Source organism: Ictalurus punctatus, chromosome 4 (genome assembly GCF_001660625.3).
Source record: "Ictalurus punctatus breed USDA103 chromosome 4, Coco_2.0, whole genome shotgun sequence".
Classification (NCBI taxonomy): domain Eukaryota; kingdom Metazoa; phylum Chordata; class Actinopteri; order Siluriformes; family Ictaluridae; genus Ictalurus; species Ictalurus punctatus.
In genome coordinates this window covers 9015050-9036653 of record NC_071284.1, presented here as the reverse complement: position 1 = coordinate 9036653, position 21604 = coordinate 9015050, and the positions used below count along the sequence as shown (strand labels likewise).

Here is a 21604-nt window from a genome sequence, read left to right as displayed (position 1 = left end):
ACGGCAGTGAAGTGAACCATAGTGAATTCTCAATTCTGATTAGTCAGAAGGTACGGCTTAATTTTCTACAAGGGCACAGCTCAGACAATAGGGCCAAATGTCTGGCAAAGTTTATATTAATGCACTTAATCATGGTAAAACGTGCTTGACACTGTGTCTCATTCACACACACACTCACACACCAATGGTAGCAGAGCTGTGATGCAAGGTGCTAACATGCCATCGGGAGCAACTTGGGGTTCAGTGTCTTGCCCAAGGACACTTCAGCATGTGGAGTCATGTGGGCCGGGGATCAAACCTCCAACCCTACGATTAGTGGACAACCCGCTCTCCCACCTAAGCCACAGTTGCCCCATCAAATACATTATCATTTCTATAGTAGCATCTTACGCAGGAACTTTCAGTATATGCCCGAGTTACACATACAGTAAATAGAGTAAATTACATCAATAGCCATTTTTGGAAACAGTCTCCAGTATCAGCACTTTGTAACAGTCAGAGCTTTTAGAGGAACTAAAAGTAGAGGAACTACTGTTTATAGCTGCAGTAACATTAAGTGATACCAGAAACTTTTTTTTCAAAGATGGTTCACGACATTAACTGTAAGTATAAACTGTTAAAAACTGAATCAATATTCCTTAATAGCTAAAAAAAACAAACAAACAAAAAAAAAACAGTCCCTCAAGCAAACTCAGCAATATTCAGAGGAGCTTGCAAACATGTTTGTCTTGTTTATAGTCTACTTCCATTAAAAAGTAATAGAACATACCCTTGAGAGTGCGTTTTTTGTTAATTTCTACTCAGTTTTACTTGACTCGCACCCAAAGATTTGGTAAATATTGGAGTTGAGCGTGTTTGTTCCCTCAACTAGTCTACTGCTCATTTACCAACAAACATCACTGCAAAAGACCGTGCAAAACAATTTTGTGCAGTTGCAATTTCGCCAAATTCAAGTAAATTTCCTCAAAAAAAGGCACAAAAATAGTCTGCAAGTTACATAGCAAAGTTTGAAAAAGCAGTAGCAAGTCAAACATTTTCAGCCGCAACAATCACACACGAAAAAAAACCTGAAAAAAAGAATGCCCTGGAAGGATGAGGAATAAAACTCAGCTGTTATTTGAAAGTAATCAACATTTCAACAGCATGTCCTGTTGTGTTCTTCTTTTACTAGACGCATGTTACTGGTTCTGACATGCTTTAAAAAGTAAGGAATAGCACATGACGGACCATGCTGTTATACAAAAATAATCTGGATTTGCGGTTATCACCATAAAGTGGATTATTTTCTCACAACAGCACAGACTGAAGTGTTTATATTCTGCTTATACCACAGCTATTTGCCATTAATTATAATATTTCATCTATTAAAGAATGACACATCATGCTTTTTTTTTTTTAAATGTCTCTCTCTTGAAGTTAATAAGGCAGAAATATTCAGTCTGTTCTACTGACAAACCAGAAAAAGAACAAACTCCTTTGTCCTTAAGATTCTCCTGTCACTAAACTTACTGTTACAAATGCTGACACTTTCATAAATGTCTACTAAAAGAAAACACCTCTATAATCAATGTTTATACATTCTTTTTAAACAACAACAATTTTAAAACCCGTTTATTATTAGCCTTTTGATTACATATTAGAACTCGAGCATTAACATAAACATATAATTTACGTTTCAGCCAGAACTTCTGTCAGAACTGTGCTGTTATAGAAAATCAATGCCCTCCTTCTGATTTAAGAAATGAAACGTTGCTGTAATGAAATATAAATCAGGACTCTTCAGCTTTCGGCAGAGATTGAATTAGCAGTGTTGGCATCCTGTCAACATGAGATTGTGGTGTGAATGTAAGCATGGTGGTGAACTGCACTAGCAAAGACAGGGAACCTATTTCTCTAGATCCATTTAGGAAGATCAATACATCTCCTTCAATTAGAGTTCATTTATTGCTTCATTTATTGACTTGAACAAATGCATTGATCATTAAGAGTTTATTTGCTTGACCTCTGGTAATGTTTAAACAAAGTCTTTCCAGTTGAAACTGAACTTGAGTACACACTCTAAATGAAGTCCAGACAAGTGTGTGGGTTGGAGGAGACACCTGCTTGTGATTGTTGTGTGTTTGCTTTGTCTTCATTTCTCATGGTAAAGTTTGGACACAGGCTTGCAGATGTTGGAGTTTGTTGAGCAGTGCTTGGACAGTCTGATTTGTTTTTCATGCCGGTCAGTAGGGCCTGGCCTGATACAATGTCTCTATCTGCTCTTAATTAAAGCTAATGTCAGGCTTGTCACACATGCCACCTGTAGCTAGTGTGAAATATCATTAGTCTCTTACTAGTGCCTTGATCGTATGGCTGGAGTGAAAATGAGGTGTGGCTTTGTGAGTATAAGAAAAAATCTGTCACAGCAAGCTCTAACTGTCTGCAGACTCAGTGAATGTACTCTGGTAAGTATGAAGAGGATTCAAATAAAAACAAAAATCCTTACATACAATATAAGGAAGTTATCTATGTACCATATTATGGTACGTAAAATTAATATTCCGTATTATGCTACTTAAGATCACACACACAAAAAATCAATAAATCAAAACAGTTCAATGTCAAAGCCTTTTCTCATTCGCTTTCTTTTTCAGACTCACATCCATTTGCTCTAAAAGTTCAACATGTTTGGTCAAGTGTGAAAGCTGTTACTGAACCCCAGTGTGGTCCAGAACACTAGTTACTGTTCCACTTGAAAACTGTTATCATGGTTTCATTTATGTCACCGTGTCTGAAAGCAATCTATGGTCGGGTCTGGTAGTCGAATTATGCGATTGGTTCAACTTGTTATATTACTTAGTGGCTATTTGAAGTTTCATGATGGTGGAGAAGGTATACTGCGAGCTGAGACAGCACGCCTTAAAAAAAATGCATTGAAGTTTAATGCCTGTAACTAAAACAAAAACATTGCATTATTTTTCATATAGAAATGAGTACCTTTGAAAGGCTTCACCTAATCAGTCATGCAAGAGAAAGAAACAGAAAATACATGAATAATATAAATGAATGAATAATTGAAGATGATTAAGAACAATAAAGCAAAGCATCAGTTTCCAATTTGCTCAAATATGCTAAAATAACCCACACAGTAGAAATGATGTACGAAGATGTCCAGGCAATTAGCAGATTGTAAGGAATATGTCTATGTTGGAAAAAAACAAAAAACAAACATAAAACAAGCCCAGAATAGCTCCTAGCTATATTCTTAAGTATTCAGAACAAATGAGGAAATATCTGTAAAGCAAAGGTCAGCATCACTTGCAAAAGGATCTAAAAACAACTTTGATTTAATTTCTTTATTTTTCATACATTTTTCCACCAAAGTGCCTGCTCCAAAATACACCCTTGGCTGTCGCAGCATGTCTCTCTTCTACAGCGCTGGACTCTAATTTCCACTCTAGTAAGGCACTGCTGTTATGTTGATTTCCTCACTATACTGAGACACTGTGAGGAGCTCTGAGGCTCAGATGCTGCTCCCTCATCTGACCACAGTCTACATAATGCATGATAAGCAATACCCTATTCTAATGGCATGACTTTGCAGATTTTTGGCCAGCATCAGGCATATCATTTAATTGGCTCAGGACCTCGTTGCTGATATTTTCCAGCACTTATTTTCCGTCTGTCCAGACAAACACGAGCACACAGCCAATATGTGCTTCCCAAGAGTGCATGAGCAGTCATCTCGCAGAATCCTTTCTGAATTGGAGATACAAGAAATCCGCTGACAAAAAGCATGGTGCACTGAGTCCACAAAACTGTAAACTTACACAAAATATAGTACTAAGTTCTCTGCTCTTATTAACGTAAGACATGATATCTATTACATAGCACCTGCTGAGGAGTCACATAATATTATGCGTTTATATACCCGAGCAGGCTACATGTTCTGAAATTCAGTTGCTTTCTCTAAATTAACGGCACACCATTAGTGTCTAAACAGGGTTGCTAACCCACGCATTACCCCTGCGCCATTCTGGGCTAACAGCCGTATGAGAACTGCACAGGTAATATGACTCATCTGTCTGCAGGCCTGTGGCAGAAAGTGCCACCCTAGCATGTTTCCCCTAAAATCAGCTAATATGGCTTCATTTGGCCAGGGTGCAGTGCCATGAATGCTGGAACGAGGTCACAGGCGTAAAGATGGATGCTCTAATCTGGTGCCTAGCCTCCACCATCTGCTGCAGTCAGATGGCGGGTCGCCACAGGGTCACATTGGCATGTGGGTGTGTGTGCGTGTAATATCACACTGTAATCCACAGAGAGTGTGTTTAGTAGTGTCAGGTCCAACTGTACCTGTGTCTTTACCGCACTACTGAAAAACAGCCATGAAAGCATAAACAAGATGGGACTCTAATTGTCAGTCGCCTGGTTGCCTCCAGCTCTTTTGACAGTCCTGATGGGCTGTAATTACAAAGTAAAGCAGTCCTAATTAAACAATCAGCACTTTGGTTTGAAAGTGTGGATCATGGAATCGATTATTCCTATTAATGGCTTTTTATATGCTGCCAGTTTAGCTTCATCTCAGCCATAATTATAAATAAATGGCTTGTGATTTGGATGGCAAATGGTAGCATGAATTAAAAATATCTCGGATGGCTGGAGAAAGAGGCTAGAGCTAAACCTCTGAATGGACCGGGGAGAAATAAATGCATTCACGAGTCCTTCCAGAATGTCTACTATGACATTCTCTGGTTATCTTATCTATCATGATCTTCCTAGCCAGAGTCCGACATCATATCAGTGAGTGACATGAGCGATAAAGCATGAATGGTGTTTGTGGGAATATGGCTTAGTGTGGCATTTAAAAGCTAATAAAATGAAAGACGCATGGTTATCATGTTCACTTTCATTATGTTGAGAGCAAGATATGAACATAATCTTCACTGAGGCATTCTGAATTGCTATTCATTTACTCGATCTTGATGTGATGCTGTACGGCTATAGTGATGCACAATACACACACACACACAAACACACACACAGAAAGATATACACACATGGAGCACTTAGGAACAGTATATTAATACTGGGTATGGTCTCCCTTTGCTCTCAAAACAGCCTCAGGTCTTTGTGGCATGGATTCCACAAGATGTTGGAAACATTCTTTTGAGATTCTGGTCCATGTTGATATGATTGCATCACGCAATTCCTGCAGATTTTTCAGGTGCACTTTCATGCTGTGAATCTCCCGTTCTACCACATCCCAAAGGTGTTCTACAGGATTCAGGTCTGGTGACTGAGAAGGCCACTGAAGAACACTGTACTCATTGTCTTATTCACGAAACCGGATTGAGATGACTTTTGCTTTGTGACCTGGTGCATTATCATGCTGGAAGTAGCCATTAGAAGATGGGCAAATTGTGGCCATGAAGGGATCCACATGGTCATCCAACTCAAGGTTCCATGTGATGTGCATTCTGTGCATTCTGCTCACCACAATTGTAGAAAGTGGTTATCTGAGTTACTGTAGCCTTTCTGTCAACTCAAACCAGTCTGGTAATTGTCTGTTGACTTCTGTCATCAACAAGGTGTTTCCATCTGCAGAATTGCCACACGGTGGCTGTTTTTTTCTTTATTACACCATTCTAGAGACTGTTGTGTGTGAAAATCCCAGTAGATCAGCAGTTATAGAAATACTCAAAGCAGCCTGTCTGGCACCAACAAACATTCCATGGTCAAAATCACTGAGATCATATTTTCCCCCAATCTGATGGTTGATATGAACATTATCTGACGCTCTTGACCTCTTTCTGCATGATTCTATTAAATAATTGCATAAATGAGGAGGTGTACAGACATTCCTAATAAAGTCTTAGTGAGTGTAGTTACACAGTTAAAGATGTAACTTTAAAGCTACAAAGAGACAAAACATCTAACAGATCAGAGGCAGAGAGGCAAGTAACATAGTGACACAAAGCCCAGCTGTGTTTCCTCCATCAAGGTTGTAATTTCCTGATATCAGGACATTTCAGCTGGTGTTATCTTGCTTATACTTGCCAATGTCTTGTGTAAAAAAACCCAGAGGTTGTGTATATTTTGCAAACATGTTGAAGTGATTTATGAAAATAGATCCTATCTTATTTTCATTGTTACTTGCAGGGAGCTCTGGCTAAGAAGAATGATGATAATAAATATAATAATTCAACGTTTCCACAGATGTTGAAATTTTAAATTCGATAGTGAATACATCACTATACAGCACTCTGTTATTAATGCACATTTGCCACCCAAGTACAATTAAGTGGCGTTGCTTTAGAATGTTTTGTCCAACTCCTATTGAAAAAAAAACCCAACCAAGAGTCTGCTGAAGCAGAGCAGTGCAACTATAAAGTTCCTAATGACTTATAAGCAGAGATAAGGCTGTGGGGTATACAGTATTTCCCACTTACAGAGCATGCCTCAGAGACAAACACATCCCCATCTCTAAATGGATTGTGGGTAAGTGAATTACTTTAGCCGGGATGGTGGGTTGAGTGAACAATAACCTCCCAGATGGCCTTTAGCAGATCCAACACTTTCCCTGTATCTCATAGCGTGTGAGACAAAACTGGTCTCAACAATAAGATTCCATTAAAAAATAGCTACCGGGAGACTAGTACACTTCAGTGAAGTGCATACAAGCATATGTTGTGTGACACTTACGGCTTCATCTAGAGAGTAATCCATGAGCAATCTTGATGTCAAAAGGTCGGAAAGTGCTGCCCTGTAAATTCCAGCTCTTATGTGCTTAGTCATTAGAGTACTGAAAACAAAAATTCACATGAAACTACACCTGTATGCTCTAAGAGACATCTTAACTCCAATTACTCAACACCAACTGGTCAGGATTATGTTGCATTCAGCAGCTGATCTTCGACCTTTGAAAATTATTTAGGGCATGAAATCCTGAAGGTTCCCAAACTCAGAAATGAAAGAACAGATGAGGTCGGGAAGCTTGGCGGACAACTGGAGCAACAGGCTGAGCGACACTAATCTGAAGATGCTCAGACAGACTGTGAGTTCTTATGTGTGAGACTCTGGACCTCACTGGTTTATGAGAGGAATGCTGTATAGGAATTCAGTACAGGAACGTACCTTGTCGGAGAATGTGAAGAAGAGGATGAGCAAAATCAGCTCGGCCAGCAAAATAATCAGCAAGACAATGAAGAACTGCAAGCAGAAAAACAGAGATGAATCACTTAGTTTGAGAGAAACAAGGAGGGCAGTTCAAATGGAAGTTCTACTTAAATGAATCATCTTCTAAACACACACACTGACTCCCCCTCACTCTCTTTCTGCTAAATATTTACAAAGTCTTCTACACAAGATGAGGCTGCCAGGCAGTAAGTATTAACTCGGGGAGCTTGATTCACTTCTTATTCATCATTCTGCTGATCATGGCCGGTCGAGGGCATGCAAGCAGCAGCTTTAGCCCAGCTGGATGCCTGTAAAATGTTTGTTTACTGAATTTTTGCACTGACCAGTTAACTTGATTGGTTTACCACATTCCACAGACACTGTTGAAGGAAAATGCTAATTTGCCTGTGCGTGTACTAGTTAATGACTGAAATAAATTGGATTCGTGACTGTGTCACTTTTCTGTTTGGCTTTTTTTGTCATATGTCAAATAAGATGCACAAATGGATCTAAAGATGTGATTTGCCTCTAGTTGAACACTGAAATTCAGTACATTAAAGGAAGCAAAGTGACTTAGCTCCAGCGCTAGCTCTAATCTTCTATTCTTCCCTGAAACCTTCATGACTATACAGTGATATACCAGTTAGTTTTTTCCTCTCGTTGTCCAGGTCATCATTGTCCATATTATCAGGTGCTCAGAATGAACATCACTGTGAAATGATGTTCAAAAAGAGCATCATATTATCTATGATTACAGCAAAAGTTTGTACAGGAGTATAGTATACATGTGAGATTATCCATTGAAGAAAGGGTGAGATTTGGGAACTGCAGTGTTATCTACATCTCATTTGTTGTCTATAATGGAAAGGACCACCAGTACTGAATGTATTATTTGGCTGATAAACCATTCTCGATACAGCAGTGACACTGGCATGGTGCACAATGGGTGGTGCAGTGTTGCTGGGACCTTAAACAATGTAACGGCTGGATTGAGAAAAGATCCTCCACCCAGAAAAATCCAGACACAGGGTACAGGGGCTACAGTCAGTACTGCACACCTGCAGATGGTATGTGTGGCTGGCTGGCTGGCTGCTTAAAAGGTTAGCTAATTCAAATTTACATCAACAACAAGAACATAAAAAAGTACTCATGATTGAAGTCTTATGTCTTATAATACAATATTATCCTGACCAGTGTTGTTTTCTGGATTGTAAATCACACACAGACCCTGTGTGTGATACATCTGTATTTTTATTTGAATTCAAATCAGAAGTTGCTGCTGCCTAAACTGGAATTATTTATTTATTAGAAATAAAATTTTAATACTCCTACTATGCCCCTGGAAACACTGTGAAAAAAGGCTGCTGGAAAAAAGATGTCATTTTTCATTCAAATAACAATCTGCAATGCATAAATTTATTCAATGTGTACAGTTCCTGAACCTCAGCTACATCACTCGAGTTCATAATTGACCTCAACAAGATGCCCCGTGGAAATTTCTGGCAACTTTTCAATCTAATGTGACAAAATGCTATCTAACTATCTTTTAAAATAACGTCTTTTTCAAATCGGAGAACTGTTGTTTAGAATTTATATCAATGGCCGCCTAATATTTGAGCAGATTTACTTTAGTTTTGGGTTTGTTATGTTTCCGAAAGCTCAGAAAGGTTTGTTGGACATGCTATCCAAATCTGCTATGAAGTTGGGATGCAGTGATGCTGCTAGCAATATTTCATTACAATGCCTGGGAAAATTGTTCATTTAATAACAGTGAACAACCTGAAAGAACCTGACAACCAATAAAATAAAAATAAAAACCCAAACAAACAATGCAAATCCTATTGATATCTGTATTTGTGTTTGTTTGAATAAACCTTTTCATTCAAAATAACATCTTCATATGTGGTTACATCCCTAACAAAGACATGACATACTGCGCAATTTTCTCCATGTTACACGGTGAGTGTATTAGGGTAGAGAGTGTTGTGTGTGTCTGTGTATAGGGTTAGACATATACTCACACTGAGGAGCAGGCACTTGTTTTCCTTGATGGCACCCAGACAACCAAGGAAGCCGGTCACCATGACGATGGCGCCTATAGCAATGACAAGGTTGGCAGCGGAGAGGGAGGGGAAGGAGGGTGAGAAGGTGGCAAAGCTGCCCTGAGAGACTGCCAACCAGATCCCTACGCCCAGCAGACCACAGCCACACAACTATATATGTAGAGAGAGACAGAGAGAGGGAGGGAGAGAGAGAGAGAGAGAGAGAGAGAGAGAGAGAGAGAGAGAGAGAGAGATTGACATGATCAAATTAATGTGATATTTGGAAATGAACATATCACAGATCCTGATTCAACATGAATTTGCTTCTAGTCTGTTTCTAACTTTTAAAAATTGATGTCTATCCAGAGACATCTCCTTTCACTCCATTACACCTGCACAACAGCCCCAGACAGGTAATGAAAATGATTTCAGATCTGCCGAAAGCATGCTAAACTTGGGATTCGGTACAGAATGTGTTTCTGCTGCAACTGAGAGGCTTCAGATACTATTTCACCTCAGACACAGATAATAAAACTTTTTGCTGTGTGCTAATGGATTTATTAGGGAAGTGGAAAGCTGTCTGCCAACATTGTCGTATGTGCACATGCTGACAAGCCAGCTCCAGCATTTTTACAAGCGATAAGTGTGTATAAGTGTGTCACTGAGAGCAAGAGAGAGACAGACTGAGAGATATTAAGGGATGGAGTAAGTACATAGGAGTCTGAGTGTGGTGACAACAGATGTATGTGTGGGAAAAGGAGGTGTTAGCTTCTGGAACCAGTGACTGACAGCTTTAGCTGATCCTGGACTAGTTTTTTCCGTGAATCAGATGTAACACAGACAGAGACGATATGGTGTCGAACAAACCAGTCGTGCAGGGCGGAGACGTCTGACATTTCCCTGGCTGCTAATGGAATGATATCCATCACAATTGCCTTGTGTATAAGAAATCCCATGCTGCAGTGATACACAATCAGGCACCATGCAGCAAATCACATCGATGCCATGCCTGTCTCAGTTCACCGCTGCTCAACAGAGCATTACAGTACATTATCGTTAAACGCTAACAAACCCACAGCATGCTGAGGCTAATCGGCAAGCCCTCGCGCTGATTTCCAACTCTTTCAGACACAATGAATAAGTAATAGCGCCCACATATAGGCTTCCCGAGCACTGTAATTGGGCTGGCAGGTTCTCTCCTCTTCATAACAGTGACCGGTGCACTTAAGCTTAAATAGAGCTCTTCGTTTGACGCATGGTGTAACAAACACCTTTAGTCATCATCGATTTCTGCTGAGTTTCCCACAGCATCAGAGAGTAAAACCTTTGTGTTATTTCACCTTTGGCAGCTGAAAGTGGGTGCTGATGCTATGTTTGGTGAAGGAGCACTTTACCAAGTTTGGTTGCGAGTAAGAGAAATAGCATGGCCTTCAATGAACTACAGAGTCAGGGTGCATCAGCAATTACACAAGACCTCCAGCTCAACCCTTACGTTTACATTGCTAACATTCATCAGTTCTCAACTGTTTGACATGCCGAGCACATGCACACTCACTCAAATTTGATTGCTTTCTCTGTATATTAATCCAGAAATGAATGATTGTGTAATGTTTGCGTTGTCTCTACCTCTTCTAAACCCTGTACTCCTTATAGCGTGCAATCATACAATATTTATATTAATTACAGATCTGGCATCCTTCGTTTCCTTTTAACAGTCAGAACACATCCATCAACATCAACCAGCTCATTCACAAGCTCCTTAGATCAGAAATCCAGGGCAATATGCCACACTTATCTCCCAAAGTCTCATGTCTGATTGAAAAGCCTGCTAATCTCTGAGGCATTATGAAAGACCGGGTAGAAGAGGACGGGACAGCGAGAGTGCATTAGCAAGTGCAAAAGAGCGGAGGTGAGAAGGAGAAAAACAGGATGAAAAAAAAGAGAAATGGACGCAGAACAGAAAGCATAGTGGGACAGAGTAAGCAGGGCAATGCAAAGATTAAATAAGAGTAAAAGAATCGAGTAAATGCTGTATGACACTTGTTCAGGAAGACGAGAACTCCATAATGGTGCATTAGTAGCAGGTTGTGATAGGGACCTAACGGACATTTTGTTCTTTTCTAATGAGTCCTGCTGGTGGGAGAGTGAAAAAGAGAAGTAAAAAATAGAAAAATAAACTGCAGAGTGCCGTGTGCTCAGGTCTCTCTGGACAAGCTTAATAATACAACACTGTCACATTCACTTGATGCCCGTTTTTTTCACTTTCTTCTTGTGTTCTTCTTTATATCTGGTCCTTGTTTTATGTTCTCTTAAGTCTCTATTTGTTTTTGTTTTTTTAACTTCTTTAATGGTGTTTTAATATAAGTGCTGAGTTAAATGAATCACTGGGAGTATGAAGATCAAACTAACTTTGGCAAATAAAATGAATTCATATCTGCCTGGGTTTTTCTCAAAATGTGCCTCAGTGTACTCAGTGATTAAGTGAACTAATCATCCTCAAGCTTATCTTCTTGCACACTTATTAACACTGATCTCAGGCTATAATAAAGAATTTGGCTACTGGCTGTCCGTCATGACCCCATTTTAAGGCAACCACATACTCCTCAAAAAAAAATCTCTTCTACGAATATAAGAGTACGAGTCTATGTATGTTTGTGATGGTTTGCATGAAAATGTGATTGCATCACTAATGCCACATTGTCAAGTTTATTTCAGGGTATATGTGACATTTGTTTATCATAACCTGTGGCTCAGGTGGTAGAGCGGGTTATCCACTAACCGTAGGGTTGGTGGTTCGATTCCACATGACTCCACATGCCGAAGTATCCTTGGGCAAGACACTGAACCCCAAGTAGCTCCCGATAGCAAGCTAGTGCCTTGCATGGCAGCTCTGCTACCATTGGTGGGTGAGTGCGTGTGTGAATGGCTGAGTGAGACACAGTGTAAAGCGCTTTGGAAAAAAGAGCTATATAAGTGCAGACCATTTACCATAACCCTGATTTATTTCCTGACTTATGCAGGTCCTCTTCTGTGTTGAAAGCTTTTTGGTTTTCTCCATGGTGGTAGATGACAAATGGCTTTCACATGCATACGACCTCATATGCTATACGGCCAAACGCATTCAGACACCTGACCTTCACACCTATATGTGCTTGTTGAACATCCCATTTCACTGTGCTGTAATGTACTGTAATGTACGCTGCAATGACAAATAAAGGCTTCTTCATCTAAACAACAGCATAAAGATGGAAAACCATATTCCATCAAGAGCATTTATGAAAACCTGACAGACGACAATAGAAGAAGGCAAAATAATAATACTACAACACATAGTAAAGAGAGCAGTTAGCAGTAAAACCACATCCACAAAGTCCATATACTGCAGGAAGAACTGCTCTTGTTCTTCCTCTTCCTGTCTCTCCTCCATCACTGGGCTCTTAATGTTTGCTAAGTGTGAAGAATGGAGTTATGACAGAGTCAAGAACAAACACAAAAGAAAACTGTTTGTTCCTGAAAAGAAAAAGAAAGCATAGAAGTGAGAGGAATGCAAAGAGACTGCAGAGGTGGGCAACAGAGTGAAGTACAGGTGTAGGAAAGATGGGTAAATCAGACTGGCTAAATGGAGCATAAGGAGAGCTATTCTTTCCACTCAAGGTCAGTTTAATTGAAGCTAAAGACTCTAGTAAAGCACAAGAGAGAGATAAAAAGGCTTCATTGCCTGTCTACTAGCTGCCTTATCAACTGCTTCAGTAATCTGCGCTGTCACAATGCAGCCACCTGAGGAGAAATGCCACTTTAACCTTCCTGCAAGTGTGTATATATGAGAGCGACAAAACATTTCAATAGCGTTGAAATAGAAACAAACACTGAAATAGAAAAAGCTTTTCATTTCCTGGCTTGAGAAGTGGTCAGAAGGAGTGTGTCCTATAAACCAACTGTAATGACATCCTGACCTCTGGATTTAGCTATTTAGTTATTTCCCCCCCCACATTTGTTCTTCCAAAGGTGTGCGGAAAACATTGACTGTTTGTGTAAACAAAAAATAAAGCTGCAACTGACCTTCAGTTTGAACTTTTGAAACAGGCCAGAGCCTCACTACAAAAACAAAGAAAATAAGCCACTGAAAAATAAAGGAAGCACAAAACAAATTTTTACTAGAGCCCCAGAAACATGTGTGGTCACTAAAGCAAAGTCTCTAGCTTTAATCAGAACTATCATACAACTGGACCTGAAATATTTTGTTATGGCTGCTGTGAAATTTATACTTTTGTTTCATTGCTATTTGGTTTGGTTTGGTTTCATACTGCACATGATTATACAAATCAAAAGTCTAAAATCACTGTCTGAGGTGTGTGTAGAGTGGAATACACACTCGTTAAACTTTCATTCAGTGGTCAAAAATACAGCAACAGAAAATGCTAAACAGACCTTTGTAAAATGCATGAAGGAATCAGAAAAAAGCAGTTTGTTTTTTTTTTTTTTTTTTTTGTACTGCACACTTTAACAGCTTACATCTTAAAAACCCAAAAAAACAAAACAAACAAAAAAGCTGCCTGCAACCCAAAACACATTGGCATGTTTAGTTCCCTTCCTACAGCTGGGTCAATTCAGGGATCGAATCACTTTCTCACAACAATGAATCGTGCTATAGTTCCTCACTCAGATGTTCTAGGACTGGACCTGCACAAATGTTCTAAACACTGCATATGCGAAAACACCCTGTGAATAATTAAAGCCTGGCTCATATTTTAAGTATTATTTTAAATGTGCCAGCCTAATAACTCCTCTTGTTTGTTAGGCATCAAATCAGTACTGAAGTGGCAGGTCTTTTATAAGGAGTTGCAGTTATCCATTATTGATTTTATGCTGAAGAAACAACTGCCATACAGGGCACTTCAAGGTAAAAGGAAATTGACATTCCATTATAATGTAAAATCTTGCTCAAATACTAACTAAGCCTTCATAGCTGATAGCCGGAGATGTGATGGCTTCTTGGAAGGACTAAAGTGCTACTTTCCATTAGGCTACAGGTTTTAAAATGATATTTGTAGTGCAGAGCTATATGAAATACCTTTAAATTCCTAACCTTCATGATGACTGAAACATAAAAGAAAATTAAAACGTCTCTTTGATAAAGTGGCTAAATGAAAAGGTTTAGGTCGACCAGATAAAACTTTCCTTTTAGCTTCCTGTCAAACTCAATAAAATACAGACAATTTCTCACTTCTGGCTCAGTACAGGAATGTCACTCAAAAAACAATTCGGGAAAAGGGAACATCAAGTCCACTAGTGAATAAAACTGTTCAGCTGGATGGGGCTTAAACTTATACAACTACACAAAAGAAGCATTGAAATCATATGCTGTAGATGGATTTCTAATTGCAGCTAGCATTCTTCACTCATTTTTAGATGTCTGATTCAATTTTAAGAAACTTGAGAAGACAGGGAAAAAAATGACTTGATAAATAGAAATGTATCATAAAACATATTTTCCCAATCTCCAACTGGGGGCACATTTGTTCATCTATTTGACAGGGAAATAATGAAACTGCAATATTGTATGTATTGAATGCAAAATAACCTTGTTACAGTGTAGATTTTATTCCTAATACACAAACATGGTACACTGGTTATGAAATGATTAAACTATAAATGCATTTCTGGCAATTGTTGGCCTGCAGCTTAACACAAACAAAAAGGCCTATAAGCCTAAGGATATTATTTTAACACTAGTAGATCCCCCACAGTCATTTGAAAAATTTGTTCTGCTACATAAACATAGAATGAATAGGATTTTCAAGCTGGGGATATAAACAGTGTTATTCACATTCACTTCAGCCGGTGTTGTTCTGCTGGAAGATCGAGTGACATTTCATTCCTGCATCATTCAAGAGTGAAATGCTGTGAGCAAGTTTGATTCCGCAAGACGTATTGGTAAACATGGACTTTCAATTTGCTCATTTTCTACTGGACTTCCTACAATGCAATGTAACACATGCATAAGCAGCAATGTTAGTAGTTAAATACCACCAATGGCAAAATCAACCAAATCAAGTCAAGAGAATTCTGCCAGTCGATGATTATAGGCTGATGGCAGGTCTTCATATTAGACGAGAGCTTAAATCTAATATCTGTCAATAGCTTGACAATTAATCTATTTAGGTTGTTAAAACTATGGTGCATTATATCCATCCATCCATTTTCTGTACCGCTTATTCTAAACAGGATCGTGGGGAGCCTGGAGCCTATCAAAGGAAACATGGGGCACAAGGGGGACATGGCACAATCGCTCACACACTACGTACAATTTAGAGATGCCTGGGAGGAAGCCGGAGTACCCGGAGGAAACCCCTGAAGCATGGGGAGAGCATGCAAACTCCGAACCCCCAACCCCGGAGGTGTGAGGCAAACATGCAAATCCCCCACCCCCACCCCCGACTTGCTCAAGGGCCCAGCAGTGGCAGCTTGGCGGTGCAGTGATTTGATCTGAGCTAACATTTCCCATTTGTATTTGTGATTTCAAAATGTTAAAAGTGTTTCAAATCTGTAATGCTCTCCTGGCATCATGCCATGCTTCTAAACAAACAGTAAACAGAAAAGCTGTAAGCCTTTAATTCAAAACAAGCAACATTACACTTCATTTGTCCTTTTGTGTGATTTGTATTTTCACTGGACAATGTGTGTTTAGTCTGCCTACTTTTAGTTCCTCCTTATTAGTTCATTGCTCCTACAACTGTATTTCGTATGCATCGTCTAACTCGCTGCTGCTGATGTATTACAAAGTCCATCCAGGATTTCACAGAGGTTTTTTGTGATTATTGTGGCCAAAAATGCTTGATTTTATTGTGGCTTTTTTCAATCTGTGTGGCTTTTTTCAATCTGTGCAATTTGCAGAGTGTTTTTGTGCTTTTTTGTGGAAAACGACTTGAACTGGTGAAATTGCAAATGAACAAAATTGTCTTTCACAGTGATGCTTGTTAAATGAGACCTTTTAGTGTACCCCATGTTCAGCGCACGTGAATCGATGGAGGCTTTGACTGAATGCGTGTTGTGATGATGTCACATGGTGCGTCTTTGCCCAAATCCACAGAAAATCTGCAAGCCCAAGCAAATATTGCGGTGTTTCCTCGATTTTTCATTCATTTCTGCGATCACAAAATCCTTGGAGGGACTGATTACAGATGTCTCAATGATGTGGGAAAAATATCAACACAAATGGAGATCAAATCTAAGAAGCATTTCAATCTGTGTGATCACCTGATATGACTCTCACTACAGTCTGAGCTAGAAGGAAATCAGCCTCAGCCTCACGTCTTCATACAATTCTGCGTATTTTTTATGACCATTTTTGGTGCTGTCAATCCACAAAAGTTGCAAGTAATCCATTTTTAACAACATACTGTATAATCTCATGTGGATGCCAAAAACAAGAATGTCTATTCAATCTTTAAAAGACACCAGCCACCAGAACACATCTCTTGCACATCAGCATGAGTACCTTGAGTTATTCCACTGTACCATTACCAAACACAAAACAACCATGTAACATGATGATAAATGTATCGTGCCTCAGCTCTCAAGTGAAGCCATCCTACCCTAAGGCCTCCACACAGAGTGTGTCTGGCACATGCTGTGGTGCAATTTCCCAAACCTGACACTGCGCTGCTTCAGAAAGCAAGCTGTCCTTGAATTATTCAGCATGTATCTACGAAAGGGAGAGTAGCAGGCTCTTGATTGAAAATCAACACAGCCATCCTTCGAATTCAGACAGATGTGCGATGGAAGATTAAAAAGCAGTGCGCTAATATTTAAACCTCGAAATGGGACAGCTGATCCCTGTGGTGACCTGGCGAATAAAGACAGATTACAACCAGAGCCATGCGGATGAGAGTAAAGACTCTCCTGTAAATGAAATTCTGACACGGTGGCAGAAACACAAATCCGCAGATAAACATTCGAGAAGCCAGAATTTTGTAATAAACATGAGTGTAGGTTAAATAATTAGCCATGTTTGTGAGAGATAAGCAACAATGGTTAAACAAACAAACAAAAAAAGATAATAAAATGAAAGAACTTCTTGTGTATCTGACACATCAAGCCACTGGCTTATTTCTAGATAGCAAAGCTTTTTATTATTAAAGAAAGCTCTCACTCGCTTAAAGAAAATCTTAATTCAGCATGCTATATAGTGAGTGGTTGTGCTGAGGCCAGAGATGCACAACCTCCTCACACAGTAGCCAGTCTCTGGGGCTTTCAGCTTTTCTGTGGGTATCAGACCAACACTTTGAGGTGATGAAAAGGCTGTTTAGTGATTCAGAATCAATCAGAGCGTCTGTACTAAGAGGCAGCTGTCTCAGCTGTCACCTGCCTTCGAGTAGAAAGAAAGACAGAGGGGGGGAGCAGGTGGAAGGAAAAGGGACAGTGTGCGTGTGTGTGCGTGTGTGTGTGTGTGCGCGCGCACATGTGTGCGTGTGTGTGTATGCATGGAAGGGCAATGAAACAAAAAATCTATCACAACCTATTCACCACTGCTGGCTCATTTTTGCAGGTCTGTGGATCTTCATAGATCCATCTGTGCAGCCCAGCAGGACTCTTCTGTCACTGGATGCCACAGGCACCTTAATTATGGACTGAAAATAATGAAAGTCATGCAGACAGTAATGAGTGCTGTTCCAGCTTGTGACATTTCATAAACACACGTATAAACTGCAGTTTTTTAGAGCGTGTAGTATATCTGATACCCACAGGCTTGCTGAGAGGAGGTGAGACACGGAAGACAAACTGCTAAAAAGACTTTCAGCGAAAGTCAGAAAAAAAAAAAACAAGCCATTACTGGACTTGCTTCAGTCAGACAAGATGGAAGGTCCTGAGGTGGTGTGTTTCTGTACGTTCTTAGGAGATTTTCAGGAAAGGACCCTTGCAAGTGGTAAAATTCATAGATCATCCTTATTATGATTACTTTTTATCAATATAATCTACTCAACTACTCAAAAAACAAGTGCATTTAGGCGAATGTATACCATTATATTTAATATATTGACACAATTAGACCATTCCTACATTCCTTTCCACCAACAGAGCCCAACCAAATTATTCTGAATCACATCAACAGCACTCTTCATTTTAATCAAGAGGCATGATTTATAATTGTTTTTAAACATTATGTTTTCAATTATACCCATTCAACTTAATTAGTTAGGGTTAATAATACTACAGCTACTATCATAACTATAAGAACTATAAAAGCTAACCCTCACTTTTGGTTAAAAAGCTCTGGGTAGTAGCCAAAAGTATAAGATCACAAGAACATGCTGCAAGAAATGAAGTTCCTTTTCAGAGTTACCGAGCTTAGGCTCTGTGACAGGGTGAGGAGCTTGACAATCCAGGACAGTCCCATATAAATTGAGATGAGCCAGTTGTGGTTTGGGCACATTACAAAGATCCAACTAAACCCATATCAGGCATGTCCCACTAGACCGAGACCCTGGGGCAGACCCAGGACCTGCTGGAGATCTTGTCTTACAGTTGGCTTGGGAATGTCTAGGGATCCCCAGGAGGTGTTGGAATCTGTGTTCGAGAATAGAGAAGTCTGGGCTGACCTTCTCAACCCACGGCCATCGCAAAACCCCAGCAGGAAAAGTGGAAGGAAAATAAATCAATGAATAAACTATAATAGCTTTCATTGGAACTGATCATGATATTCACCACTGTAATGTCACTGAACTCCTGACCTGAGCACTCCACTTTAAAAAACACGACTTAGGTAGAAGCAGAGCTGACATTGCCATGAGGCTGACAACATATTTTGTGTTCAGACAGAAGTTAGAAACTCATTACATAAGCTAAAGTAAGTATAAGTGGGCATTGCTAGGTAGAAAGTAGTCTTATAACAGATTTGATCTCCAGTCAATTCAGAGATATTCTCCGATGAGAGCGAAAAAGACTGGATGTGTAGGTGTCATAGCTTCTGTGTTCTGATGCCTTGAGCTTACCCACAGTTCACTGGCTTACCATGAAGCTGCAGCCCCTCTGCTAGGCTTCTTCAAGCACTCCTACTTTGCATTTTTCAGTGTTCACAGCCTGCATAGTATTAACCACTACTGAACCTAAATGATCTCACAGGACAGGAATTGGAACTAGTATTTTTTTATTCATTAATAAACTCAGCAAAAAAAAAAAAAAAGAGAGAGAGAACCGTCCTCTCACATTAAACTGCTTTTGCTTCAAGCAAATTTCTTAAAATGTGTAAATATTTGTATTATCAAAAAAAGATGCAACAACTGAGACATAAACTGGACAAGCATCTCATCCTCATGGACTGCACCAGATTTGTCAGTTCTTGCTGTGAGATGTGAGATGTTACTCCACTCTTCCACCAAGGCATTTTCAGGTTCTCGATCATGTCTGGCTGGGACACATGATTATATGTAATTTTCCACTGCAAGGATGCTCAGCTGTCCTTCCTGTCTCCCTGTAGCACTGTCTTAGGCGTCTTACATTACGGACATTGCAGTTTATTGCTCTGGCCACATCTGCAGTCCTCATGCCTCCCTGCAGCAGGCCTATGGCATGTTCACGCAGGTGAGCAGGAACCCTAGACATCTTTCTTCTAGTGTTTTTCAGAGTCAGTAGAAAGGTCTCTTTAGTGTAATAAGTTATTGTAACTGTGACCTTAATTACCTACCAACTGTAAACCACCTGTGTCTTAAGGACTGTTCCACAGGTACATTTGCAATAATTGTTGATGTTTCATTGAACAAGCATGAAAAATCTTGTTTAAACCCTTTCCAATAGAGATCTGTAAAGCTTACAAAATTATCTTTAAAATGAAAGAGGGTCTGAAAAAGGGACATTTCTTTTTTTGCTGAGTTTATTAATTAATAGTAGTGCTCTTCTTAAAGTGTAGCTTCCAGCAAATTGCTAACATTCGAGAGATTTTGTCTGTGGACCCACATTTTGTCTGTGGACCCACAGGGGGATGAAAATTTTTTAACAGGATGATAGGTGTATATTCTTATTATTATATATTGTTATGTCTTCTGGGAAACATGTAAATATCATGTGTAGCTTCTGAAGGGTGGTACTAAATGAAAAAAAATTGCTCTTTAAACAAAATAATAGAAAATGACATCAATCATCCTGTTCAAAAGTTTACACCCCCTGACTCTTAATGTATCGTGTAGCTTTCTTCAGCATCACTGAACGTTTGCACCTTTTGTAATCGTCGTGTATGAGTCTCTCAGTTGTCCTCAGTGTGAAAAGGTGGATCTCAAAATCATATAGCCGCTGCTGGAAAGGGGTTGAATATGCAGAAGATACTGGAAAAGCAAAGAATGTGCAGGACCTGGAGGATTTTTCTGAAGAACAGTGGGCAGTTTAGCTGCTCAGGACAAACAAGAGACTCATGAACAACTCTCACACAGCATAAAAACAGTCGTTGATCATCAAGTTAACGACACACAGTATTAAGAATCAAGCGTATGTAAACTTTTGAACTGGTTCATTTGTGTAAATTCAGTTATTATTGTGTCTTGTGGACTATAGGTAAACATGTTTATGTGAAATAGTTTATTCAGGGCAGGACTAAATAAAAAACTACATGCAATTTTAATGATCCCACTTATTTAAAAAATATATATATTTTGCAGATTCTGCAAGGGGTATGTAAATTTATGGGCACAACTGTATACTTGTGCTGGTACACTACACAATAATTTACAGTTACTGTCCATGTTCGGTGTATTTATTGTCTTGCACTCATCTCACTCCCCTGTGTATTTGCACTTTATGTAATCCTGCGTACTGTTCTACATTTCCTGTAATACACGTATTAAACACATCTTTAATGATGTTTCATTTTGTGTTTAATTTAATAATTAAACTCAAAACTTCTATGTATTAGCCACCAAAATGTATAGTTTTCAGTGTGGCGTTCAGGATAAGGAAGGCTTTCCTTCAGTCCAAGCTCCTTGTTCTGCTTCGGCACACATGGACTCAGGTGAGTGTTCACGTTCACACACACACTGCTATTTGACATGCTGCACCACAGCCTCTGTGTTCACAGCTTCTCTGTTTCTCTCCTCTTGTCTGTGCTGCTGATCAGTGGACTTTCAGTCAGGCTTCATAAGTACACACAGCAGTTATTTGTCAGGTCCTTGGCAATTCCACTGTGGAGTTGTGTGTGTGTGTGTGCCTTTTTCCATGCAAGTTCTTTTCAGTATTTCTATGCTGTGTGGCTCTGCATTTTATGAAGGCTTTGAGCGTAATGTAGTGGTATAATGCCAGTGGTATAATGTCAGAAGATTAATAAAGGACAATATTTTCCTCTCACTTTAAAAATCCTCTTCCATTTCTTATTGGTTATTACTGGTTTTGTCATTTGCCCCACTTCAACATAAATAGGG

The 21604-nt window shown here is 39.5% G+C and overlaps 1 protein-coding gene across 11 annotated transcripts in view; it reads right to left on the bottom strand.

The window, feature by feature from the left end:
* Positions 1-21604, bottom strand: part of tspan9a (tetraspanin 9a) — a 216869-nt gene that overhangs the window by 13383 nt on the left and 181882 nt on the right. For all 11 annotated transcript variants that reach the window (XM_017466138.3, XM_053677907.1, XM_017466139.3 and 8 more), the window contains 2 exons: positions 9180-9371; positions 7117-7191 (listed from right to left, as the gene is read on the bottom strand). In XM_017466138.3, the coding sequence (XP_017321627.1) occupies positions 7117-7191; positions 9180-9371 (267 nt within the window). The remainder of the gene's footprint in view (positions 1-7116; positions 7192-9179; positions 9372-21604) is intronic.